This window comes from Orbicella franksi, chromosome 13 (assembly GCF_964199315.1).
Source record: "Orbicella franksi chromosome 13, jaOrbFran1.1, whole genome shotgun sequence".
Lineage (NCBI taxonomy): Eukaryota > Metazoa > Cnidaria > Anthozoa > Scleractinia > Merulinidae > Orbicella > Orbicella franksi.
In genome coordinates, this window is record NC_138157.1 from 22,478,521 (window position 1) to 22,491,030 (window position 12,510).

The 12,510-nt window shown below is 38.1% G+C and overlaps 1 protein-coding gene across 3 annotated transcripts in view; it reads left to right on the plus strand.

The window, feature by feature from the left end:
• LOC145464938 (protein naked cuticle homolog 1-like) overlaps nucleotides 1-12,510 on the plus strand; it is a 28,817-nt gene that overhangs the window by 11,365 nt on the left and 4,942 nt on the right. Inside the window, exons 2-6 of one of the 3 annotated variants that reach the window (XM_081448749.1) lie at nucleotides 832-880; nucleotides 4,569-4,595; nucleotides 4,718-4,833; nucleotides 6,832-6,904; nucleotides 10,548-10,648. In XM_081448749.1, the coding sequence (XP_081304875.1) occupies nucleotides 838-880; nucleotides 4,569-4,595; nucleotides 4,718-4,833; nucleotides 6,832-6,904; nucleotides 10,548-10,648 (360 nt within the window). In that variant the 5' untranslated portion in view covers nucleotides 832-837. The other 2 variants (XM_081448750.1, XM_081448751.1) reach the window with 2 other exon arrangements.

Here is a 12,510-nt window from a genome sequence, read left to right on the forward strand (position 1 = left end):
TGTTAACGCTTGTCCGCCGGATAAATCATTGTCATCCAGTTTTACCCGGTGGTTAGTGTTACCCTTGAACAACTGGTGCCAGTTACTACGTTCCCTCGATTTCCATAGTTAGTTTGCCGACAGGTAACAGTGCTGCCAATCTCAAGATTATCACTAGCCGCACGCGCCGGTTTGGCGCCACACGCACCGTAGTCCATTTAGCTTGTAGTAACCCTAGTAGTTTATTTAAATAAACGAAAAACTACACTAATGAGTAAGCATACCAAAGAGCCAAAAGACCTTTTCCGGCACTTCAATAAAAGGAAAAAATAGGAGAGCTGAGGTCAGAATCGTTATTTTTTTATGGAACTTCAGTTGAAATTTACGTCTGACTATTTCTTGTTCGCCCACTTGAAAAATACCGATTTAACACTCAATCAGAGCCTCATTATTATTATTATTATCATTATCATTATTATTATTATCATTATTATTATTATTATTATTATTATTATAGAGTGGTACTTTGTAAAGCATTAAATATTAAATCAAATTCAAATGTGTAAATCTTTAAATTGCCTCTGTCTTCTTTATTGAAGTTAGACAAGTCAGCGCCGTCAGCTGCATGGTGTTTTATCGAAACATATTTAAACATTTTATATTGCTAACTTCTCTGGATACACATTAACCCTTGGCTCGAGCTTATTTCAATCTCTTAACACGTTAAAAATACCGCCTAACTCTTAATTTAAACTAAGCTCCCGATTGAACGGGTAACTGTAATTGAGTCACTTTTATTTAGTTCATATTGTTTGTATGAGGTCTTATTTTTATTATCATTTGTTCTTTTAGATAATTATGGGGTCAAAGTGCTTTAAAGGGAACCAAAGTCTTTCATCAGGTAAGTTCATTTGCCATAACTGAGTTTGAATGACTTCAAGCGATGGACAATCGCACTAAAAACATCAGGCCGGACCACCGAGTTCCCTGGCCTTCTGTCTAGGTAGTCTTGTCTCCAAGCTTCCTTGAACTCTTCACGCTCGGGTTTTGAGCGTCGAGACAATTTTTCGCCCCGAGATCGGCCTTCCAAGCTCGACTTGTGGGGCAGTCTTACTTACAACGCGGTGGTCAAATCCCGCCAATATTAAAGAGCATGTTCAGCTTGGCTTTCGCCCAGTTATATTTTACTCACTTCCCAGACATAAAAAGCGTTCAACAAATCTTGTTGCAAACACTTGATCATTTTCAACAATTTTTATCGATTGAATACATCGGAAAATAAGTAGTGCAAAGGGTAGTCTGCTTTATTCGCTATTTTGGGGCTCTTCACCTTTACCTTTTGAGAATTAAGTTGATAATGAAGTGTATGTTACACTTTGACGAAACAGGTGGTTTCATGTTTCCTTGACTTCGCCAAGACGCGGGATTTAGAGCGCAGGTTTAGGAGAAGAATTACCAATAAATAACTGAACAGTACATAATAACGAATTTAACCTCAAAATAACTCTTGAAGAAAGAGAAAAGTATTTGTTCAGGAGGCGCTCGTAAGTTAGTTTTTGTTGAAGACACTTCAGGTCTATTTATATAAATAACACTCAAAAATTCTCTTTCTGTTACTGCAGCGAGATTTGTTTAATCTCTTACAACAGCTGTTCTGTAGGTTATCAGGATTCGAAGGAGGGCGTAACATATAAAACTGCGTTTCTATTTCATAAAAGCGAGCATGACTTGGGCTAACTGTCATTGTTTTTTAAGGCTTCCACTTTTCTAAAATCATTTTAGTTCGACTCCTGTGGAACTGACGTGATGTAGTCGACATAAGCCTTGATCGGATATCGAGCCCTGCCTGGGTCAGTGAAATTACTAAACCTGAACCTTCACAAATATTCAGGGGCTTTATACACGTGGAATGAAAGCAGTAGAGAGAGAAATCACAAAAACTATTTCGTTTTGGTAATCTTCTTAATCTCTTCAAGAACATAAAGTGATTTGTACGTCTATTATCCTACCTAATACGACCACTGTCTGACGGTGACAATCAGTAAGCCGCTTATCTTTTTTACGTCAACCTTTGCCAGAAAGTTGTTTAAATACTGATCAAGATTAGAACTAGAGGACTGTGGCTAAGCTTTCAATGAAGCAACTGGAACTATATATGTTTTCCAGCTTTTCCTTATGTAGAAATGAAAACAATGAGGGACAGGAAATAATTGCTTGGCAAGAGCGCAAAACATACTGAGACCCGACTTCAACACCAGCGCAGAGCGTCCTACTGTAAGGAGAAATTAAAGTTTTTCGCAAATACAACAACACAGTTAAGAAAACATAGTAACACAAGTCTTCTTTTCTATCGCCGCACGACGCAATCGTTGCGAGAAGTAAAACTTGATTCTTCTTCGTGCAACGCTTGTTGCAACGAAAACGTTGCGAAAATGTTCATTTCAAGTGGTAGTTGCACAGCATTGTAAAAACGTTCAGGAAATGTTGCTCCGTTTATCGAATGAGAGTTAATCGCTTTTTCATACTGTAAATAAAGCATTTTGTGTCCAAACTGAAAAATTTCTAGTCTCATTTGAAAACGTGAGTCAAATTTTGGGCCACCACCGTTGAAGGTGCAATTTTGTTACGAAACACCTTCCAAGAAAAATTGCCCAACGTAACACCAGTGGTAGCCATTGCTTATCAAACCCTTCAGAGCATCTGTTGTGTCCAGACTGATATTTAACTGTCACGTGATATGCTCTACTCATCGATCGTCAGGTATGTTGGTACCGATGGAGTTTTCAGTCTTTTCAAGTTTGAAACCATAATCTTTTCTCAGTTCCTAATCAAGTAGGGAGTAAATTTCTATTCAGTGTTTCTATTTTTCTGGTCAGTCTCCGGAACCACTGTTTCTCACTTTTGTCGCTAAAAGCTTTTTCCCTTCAACAAAAAGCGTCAGTATTTGGGTATCGTTAGCACCTCTTAAATCACGCTCTGTTGTTTTCCTTTTGAATTCACTTGGGCGGCTTTGAAAAACAGGAAGGTCCTCGCTAAACTCCTGGCCCGGGAAATTGACGCAAGCTTTCTCTTTTCACTCTAGGAAAAAAAAAATAGCCATCTGAATCGCAAGCTCGTATTTTGATTTCTAGAAATCTTGTTCGGTTTGCCAACACCGCGCAACTGTTTTCCGTATGGTGGATTCTGGAAGGAAGGTAATCTCGTGTCACTTGTTAACAATGAAAACATTTCACAGGCGACTTGGGAAGAAGTCTAGAAGAAGTTCTCGCAGAGGGAAAGGCATAGAAATGTCCTCTTTTTTCACTAATCTGGATTGTGAAATAAAAATGCTCTCATTCTTCATGTCGCCAAATTAAAATGTTTACGAAATTCGGCTGTGAAATTCTATCTGGCTGAAATAATGGGAGTTTCTGTAAACATCACTTGCCGAATGTTTTGTCAGACTTTTTAATCTTAAGTCTGTTCAACTCTTCAAAATTCAGTTTGTATAAGAAATCAAGGATTACTCGTGCCGATCATTTTTAACTTTCCGATAATTTGTTCTTTGATGCTCTGAAGTTCCGCGCGCCGCCGGACAGCTCCTGATGGCCGCCGCCGGCCGGCCGCCGCATATAATAAACCCGGACCTGCTGAGTGGGATTTTATATACCAAAATCAGATGCTTTGTCGGAACCGTGTTGAAGCCGCTATTTAAGAAATTTAGAAGAAGCGGTGCTTTGAATGAAAGCAAATATTCAAGTCTTAATTTTATTGCACCACATTTTTTTTTCAGTTTCGCGACTTGCGCTCTTAAAATGCGAAATCAATCTCCTTAGTAGTTTGATGACAATATAAGAACTTGATAAGATTCTTTGTTTTTTCCATAGATCAGTTTTCCATCGACTATGGAAAATTGTCGTAGTCGTAGTTAAGGTGAAAAGTAGTGTGGTGGTTTGCTTTTAGTAAGCTGAAAGAATGAAAGATAAATCAGAAAATAATTCGAATGAACAAAGATTTAACAATATTCGTTTAACAACAAATAGAATACCATACAGCTGGGGGAAATATTTCTCGTTTTTTCTTTCCTTGCATTCTCTGGTTTTGAGCATACGATACTAAACTATCTCTGCATTGAGCTGAGTGCATCGAGGCAAAGCCAACTTCCATAACATTACCACTCTACTGTAATTGGCTACTTTTGACGCCAGCCAATGAAATCACAGCTTTTTCTCATTAAGCTTTGATTAGAACAATCGAATCAATTTCTGTCAGTAGCTCAAAGCAAGAGGCCGTCCCTGCTTCAGTGCTTCAACAGAGCGAACCCGCGACATCTTTGAGTGAAATTTTCGCCACGAAGGCTACGATAAAAACGTTAACTGACCTCATAGCAAGTTCTTTGGTAGAAATGAGTTGAAAAAGTGTTGTTATGGGGAAGAAATATAGCAAACAAGGTAAGGCATAAGCCGCTAAATTCGCCAAGCACGTTCGTCCGATGGCTTAACTCTTCAAGACAAGATGCCGTAATTACATGTTTAATAATACCCCCGTGCGTATTCTCGGCGTGTGGTTTGTTTCTGCACATTTCTAACCTTGATTCTCTTCATTTCTAGCTTGGATTTCAAGAGAGGGACCTGAAGGTAAGCGCAACGCAGTTCTATCGAACTGAAAGCTGTGAAATTATCGTTGTTTATTTTTCGTCCCCTTTGTGTTCACGCCGATTCGATGCTTTTTTTAATACCTTTCTTTATGCTCTTTTAAGGCGACTGTGTGGTGGAGAACGATGCTACAAATCTGACGCTGAATTTGGTAGAAGAACCGAGAGAGAAAAGTTCATGTACGGCCGACTTCACATACAAGGGCTACCCTGTCAATGTAGTGAGTATAATATAATTGCTTCGCCGTTTGTACGGATATGATTGATCGTTCGGCCTCAACCTGCATACGTTAATTTCACCTTTTTGTGAATTCAAAGCATATTATAACAGTCAATTTACCATCCTTACTTTCCCATGTTCGAGGAAACTTTTTATTGCGGTGGTTCGTGGCAAACTGGTTGTTGCACGGTACTCATGGCATTGATAGCTGTCGGTTTCGAGTGAAGTGATAAAACAACAGCCCCACTAGCAAAGGTCAACACCACATCATCGAACGTCCGCCAGCATTCACGATTTGTCATATTTTTTAGTAAATCGCTTTGCGTCTCTTAACCCACTAATTTATTGTTTCAAACTCGATTGGTTGTTTTCAAATGGCTAGGGGCCTCTGTTAAGAGAGACGACAAGTATTGCGTTGTTGCATGACCAACAGAAAGCTCTGCATGTAGACTAAATAAATCGCTATCTATTGCTGCGGTGATTTTTACCTGGGAGCATTCGGCATGTGAAGCTGTGATACAATGATCGAACGTGAGTGGAAGCTTAATACGCGGGCGGTGTACGTATTAAAATTCCAAAAGACCTAATCGAGTGTTTATTACGTCTCGTTTGTGGAAAGAAATGCCGTAACAAAGTAGGCGATTTTCCGTCTGTAGCTTAACGTTCGTGATATTGTTTTGCTGAATAGACCTTAAAATAACTCCAAAAAGTCAAACCTATGTGTTCGACCTTGTCAACGGAACAGCGGCGGGCTAAAGGAGTTTCGATGATGTTTCCTGAAATATAAGAGGGCACTAGAATAACACTTTGTAATGTCTTGTTCACAACATGTTTCCTCTTCTCCCACCTTGGCACGCCATGCTGAACTCGTTGAATCTGCTGTAAAGTTTTTTTTAAAAAATGTGAAAGAAAGTAAATAATTTCTGTGTGCATAACATGCTTAAGTAAGTGTGCACTTGCTTCATAAACATGAGTTGTTTACATAGGCTTGTCACGTCTCGTCTTGCGTCTTTAATTCTGAGGGTAATAAAGTGTTTGACTCCTCAGTGTTTATCGGCTGTTACCTCTCAAATATCGGATATGCTCACTACTTTATATGAAAGGGCTGTTTGGAATGCAACGATTTTAACGAAATTCATTCAATAATGCAACGTTTCTGTTGTTGTTTTTATTCAAAAATGCTACTTACAAGAAAATAAGGGTACCGGTGTTTGGGACATGGAAGACTGTGGCCACCAAACTGGTGACAGCCTCGATTCTTCTCGCAATATGAACCATACGTTGAAAGGAAACTGACATTAGAAGTTGGGTTTCGACTTTCATTATCATCTTTTTGGAAAACTGGAACCTACTTGTACTCTCATCTTGTTAGTTTCGTCCTAAGTCGTTGTAATAGGATTAATAGGTGTTCTTGTCTCAAAACAACACGATACTGACAATAACAACGCAGCTATTTCTACTTGCAACTGTCAAGTGTTATGATTTCATATTTGTGCAATCTTAATGCAAAATTGGTGTCTGCTCATTTTAATAGAAGTCTGAAAAGAAATTGGGTATCTTTCTTCTGTCATGACCATCCCAGATGTAATTGTTTTTAACCACAAGAATTTAAATTAGGCCTAGAAAGTCAAGTAGCCAAGATAGTGTTTCTTACTTTGTGTCAAGCTTTTAGCATATTTCCTGTCTGTGATGTCATTTGTTCTCTCCATGCATGCTTCATCCTGAAATCATCACGACAAGAAGTATGTTGTTGCAAACCTCTAAATTTAAGGTTTGTTCTCAAAGACATAGTAATTTCATATTTGTAGTTACTTTTTCTTGCAAGATGGACACTATCTATAGTAATGTTTGATTTACCTGATTTACTTTGGGACAATTCAAGCGCAACCTGGTGGATTCCTAATACTTGTCTTGCAGTTGGTTCTTTGTCAGTTTTTGCTGTAACAATTTTGCTTGTTGAGACTACCATTAATGCCTTCACATGTCTTTCTTCTCAAAGCTACAAGATGGGCCTTGTGGATCAGAGAAAGAATTCTGTAAGAAGTATAAATACTATGATTGCCCCATTGAAGGTATGTTTTGTGTTTTAAAACATGTTTTTTGTTGTTGTAATGTGTGGTCGTCACACTGCAGGGTTTACACAGTATATGTAAAATATGTTTGAAAAGTGCAACAACAGTCAGTCAGTGGCTGAATGAGTTTGAGCCTGCTTGCTACCATGGTCCACAATGTGTCACCAAATTAATAACTGTGAGATTTTAATCATTCCCAGTGACGTAATGAGTGACACTGAGATTTTAGCACAGTAATGATGGTCTGTTTAGTCCTGATGGAATTCTTTAAGTGTGTTACCATCACCCAAGCCCTCACATGCTGTACTGGACAAATGAACAACAATCAATAAATCATGATCCTCTGGTTAAATGCCTTTCATGTCTTTGAAGATTCTGCTAGGCAGAAGTTTAGTAACAGCTAGCACACAATGGATTTTTTCAAAGATGAATGGTATATCATAAAAAACAACAAACATGAAAAGTGAAATTAAAGGGAATCAAAAAAATTTAGAGATTAATGCACTTGTTCCATTTATCCCATCAACTACAAATGAGTGTGTGGTGCACATATAACTAGGAATTCTGAGTTAAATCTTCTCTGAGAAACTGTTCCTATTATTTTTTGTGTGTACTTTAAACTTTAACATAACTTAGCATTAACATTAGCAGTTTCCATATTCTCAAGACAAACAATGAATATGAGTTATGATAAATTGGGAGTTTAATTTCTTCCTTTGTTTCTTTTGAAGAACAGATTTATTTTTATAATTGAAGGGGTGAGTGCAAAACCATGCTAAGTGACGATTTGGGTGAAAAAAAATTTTTCGCGAAAGGGCTTGAATTTTTGCATGCGGTCTTCAATGTAATAGAAAAACGCGGCCCTGTATTTTTGTCGCTGGTTTTTGCTTCGTTTTCGAGTTATAACATATGCAAAAATACTTGGCTTTTCCTAGCCATGTCTTCAGGAGTTTATTTGTTGAACAGCAAACAGGCAGACTGTTTATAGTGTATGAAGTCAAAATCAAATCTCACAGCATATATAGAGCGGAAATCTGGGAACAGATTGTTTACATCGGCTATTGTGACATGAGCACAACACGTGAATCGATCGAGTGGCAAACGAAATACCATTGAACTAAAAAGAGATGTGCCGCATTAGAGCTCTGTCAACTAATATCTTAAGCATTGTGTTAAAGTACCTTGTGTGCCTGCCTGGTGGTTGAGAGGCATCATAAAGCCTCGATAAACCCGTAAGTCATCAGCACGTTTTAAAGAATCAAAATGTGTTCTGAAACTTCGAAGGTAGCTGATATACCGTAATCGTGTTATCGGCGTTCGAAGTCAGATCGAGCCAGGCAGCAAAGTCCAAGAGCAGTTCTTGCCCAAGAAAAATACCCTCTCGTGAGTTGTGGCCCATTTGCCAAGCGTTGCTAGTGTCAAAGTTTGGAAAGCGAGAACTGGTTTTTGACTTATAAAATTTGTCTTGTATCGACCACCATGTTTTCCCGCGCACGAGGTGTAAAGAGCCTTCCCGGCATGCATTGCAATCACGTTCTGCTCGCGTTTCTCGAACTGGTAACTAGATTGTTTCGACTTTTTTCATTTAAAGATAATAATGGCCAACAAGTAGCGATCGATTGTAACATAGATCTGTGATCCAGGTTGTTTTGATTTTATTTCATATCGGCATGATTTGTAGTGTTTTGAACTTCTGGGATCAGCGGACATGCAGATGTATGGAGACCCGTACGTTGCGCAGAAGGGTTAATTTGTTAAACTGTTAGGCGGTGCGTGACATAAAGCTACGATCGCGTTTGTCGAAAAATATGTATTTATCTCGTGATTTTTAGCCATTTAAGACGTTGCTGTATTTGGAAAAGTGCTTATTTGATGTTTATTTGTTCAGTGCAGATAGTCATTGTCCCAGATAACCAAAGTAAGTTCCAGATGTTAACACTATTTTCCGGCCGCCATATTTTACCTATTTAAATCTGAAATCAACATTTTTGAGCTTATACGTTGCGTGAAATTAACATTTTGCTGTTTTCTAAGTGAAATCAACATCCTTGCTGTCACGCGTTACGTGAAATCAACATTTTTACCTATTTAGACCTGAAATCGACATTTTTGGGCTTATACGCTGCGTTAAATCAACATTTTTCTGTTTTCTAAGTGAAATCAACATCCTTGCCGTCAAGCGCTAACGTGAAATCAGCATTTTGACCTATTTAGACCTGAAATCAACATTTTTGAGCTTATACGCTGCGTGAAATTAACATTTTGCTGTTTTCTAAGTGAAATCAACATCCTTGCCGTCACGCGTTAACGTGAAATCAGCATTTTGACCTATTTAGACCTGAAATCAACATTTTTGAGCTTATACGCTGCGTTAAATCAACATTTTGCTGTTTTCTAAGTGAAATCAACATCCTTGCCATCAAGGGCTAACGTGAAATCAGCATTTTGACCTATTTAGACCTGAAATCAACATTTTTGAGCTTTTACGCTGCGTGAAATTAACATTTTGCTGTTTTCTAAGTGAAATCAACATCCTTGCCGTCACGCGTTAACGTGAAATCAGCATTTTGACCTATTTAGAGCTGAAATCAACATTTTTGAGCTTATACATTGCGTGAAATCAACATTTTGCTGTTTTCTAAGTGAAATCAACAACCTTCCCATCACGGGTTAACATGAAATCAACATTTAAACCTTTTTTGACCTGAAATCGACATTTTTGAGCTTTTACGTTGCGTGAAATTGACATTTTGCTGCTCTCTAAGAGAAATCAACATCCTTGCCGTCGCGCGTTAACATGAGTCAACGTTTTAACCACTTTTGACCTGAAATCAATAAATTTGAGCTGATATAAGTTGCGTGAAATTGACATTTTGCTGGTTTCTAAGTAAAATCAAAGTCCTTGCGGTCGCGGCGGGCCGATCCTTTGTTATAATAAACTGAGGCGAGACTTCGACTTATAACAAAGGCTTGGCTTGGCTATTATAACAAAGGGTCGGCTCTGTTTATCGTAACAAAGGCCCGGCTTTGTTTATTTGAAGACCTCGGCGGGAAAAGGGTGCTAGGTATTTTAATCAAAAGTGAACTTTGTCGAAAACGCTCCAAATTTCCCATACAGTTTTGTTTAGGTATGTTTAACAATGTCCCGTAGTTTTTCCGCTAAGCTTCGCTTCATTTTCGAGATATTGCGTATGCAGAAAAACCACTCAGTTTTCCTAGCGGCGTCTTTATAAACGAAGCAAAAACCAGCGACAAAAATACAGGACCACGTTTTTCTATTACATTGAAGACCGCATGCAAAAATTCAAGCCCTTTCGCGAAAATTTTTTTTTTCACCCAAATCGTCACTTAGCATGGTTTTGCACTCACCCCTTCAATTAGTAGTGTGGAACTGTCTGGACCCTTCTGAATAGAAGTGATACTCACACCTTGTTTATATTAAGCATAGACAAGACCAGACAATTGCAAGGTGCTCCTCATTGTCCATTTGTTTTAATTGTTGTGGAATTAGCTCATTTAAGGATAATGTTATGGTTAGGGAATATAAGTTGTTCTCTATCTCTGGCCATGCACCCTGTTTTCATCCAATTCTCAACTTAATATTGTTCTCTTCATCAATTCTAACATGACTTCTTCTGTGTAGTTGTTGAATTACCAGAAGAGCCAGATGGCAAGAAATTTGAGGTTGTCTTTGAACGCGAAGGACAAGTTGAAGCCTCTACACAAACCACAAGACCTGTCACGGTAATTTCTGATAAACCCTGTTAAACCATTCTGTTGATTATGAAGTAGAAATAATCCATTTTCTGTAATGTCAAGTGACCACTAATGTGCCCCTGAAGTAAAACTGTCCAAATGGAGTTGTAATCCTTGTTTCCGTTACACGAAGTGGTCGTGCGCTGTGTCACAATGATTTTTTATGTGTCCATAGTTCTCAAGTTTTGTCAGTCCCTTGTTCTGTAGCATGAAGTGATCACTAAATAAATGTGCTTGCCAAATCATATTGAGGAGTTTTATTATTAACCGCGCGGCCATGGGCCGAGCGTGGTTCATGTTCTACCTGGGGTTTATTTTTTGTTTTGTTTTGTCGGTGACCAGACCCAAACTACCTCTCAGCCAAATTTTGAATCATGCAATCTGTGATGTTTATTCGCCAAAAGCTGTTGAAACATTAATACACGGACAATGTTAGGGATATTGTTTTTTTTGTTGTGTGTAAAATATATTTTCTTTTGGTTTGATACAAATTATGGAGATAGTAACCAATTGTATTCAACACTGTGACAATGTACAGAGCAGGTGTATTCAATGCAAATAGAATTACCATCAATGATTGAATGGAGATCGCGATGTCTGAGAAAAATAATTTACCAGCTTAAATTATGGTGAAAGCTGCCAGTGGTGATCTTGATAATTGAGGGATACCAGTATAATTACAGTATGTCTAAAGACAGGCTTTTGAATCACTCTTATCACAAAATTATTCTTCATTTATTCTGACAATAGAATGTATTGGTGTCAGTATCTATCATACTGATAATGAGAGTTAAGATATTTGATTCTCATGCAAGAGAAAAATATGGTAGAAGCCGTCCCTCAGGTACATGTGTACTGTTAGAAGTACCATCCATTTAGAGCAAAATACAGTTTAAAATAGCTTTGGCACTCAACGAAACACTAATCCCATTCACTTATTGGATAGGGTGGCCACTTCCAGTTCATAAAAAAGTAGGGGTAACCAAATGCTCTGAATGAATTCTTTCAACTTTTTTGAAACAATTGTTGGAGTCCTGTAAATTTTTTCCTGTCAACTCCACAGTAATTCAGAGATTTACCACATGTTAAGGTGGACGTTTTTCAGTATAATTTTCTACAGATAGCAGCTACTTTTTCAGCTGTGAGCCATTACCAGTTACATGTGTTTTAAGAAACATACTGCTATTCTGGTGTTTCTGGTTGAGTAAATGTCCATTAAACTTGATTTGGTCATGGTAGGGAAATTGTGCATGCATTTTAGTCTTGCACTAATGGCAGCATAGTCAGGGTTGTCGGTGAGATTTGTAGTAGCCAGGGAAATTTGTAAAGTAGCCAGGGAGTGACCACTGAGGGCAAAGTTCCCTCTAGGAGGGTCTGGGGTCAAATCTTGGTCCTAGGAAATGGTATTTCCTTGATTCTGGGCACAAATTTCAATTAGTTCAGTGACTGTAGCTTATGGCTGGATTCCAGATACAAAGTGAATTTATTTCAATAACACAGTGATTTCTCTGTAAAAAACACTTAAAACAGGCTTAAATTTTTTTTTTTTCGATCATGTATCAGCAACCAGATTAAGTTTACATCAGAAAATTAATTCCATTAATTTGTACACTATATATAACTGAAAAACTACATGTAAGTTACCCATTTCCCTTAATTAAAAAATCATTTTTTTCAAAAACATACCTGGCATATATGACCCATGTAGCTGGCTAATTCTACTGGCTGCTGGCTGTTAGGGTCAACCCTGGCATAGTTAATTTTGCCTGAGTTTAAACCCTAGAATGTGTGTGGCATTAAGTCCCTGTGTTGCATGATTTGCAGAATGCGTGGGCACTGAACACTTAAAT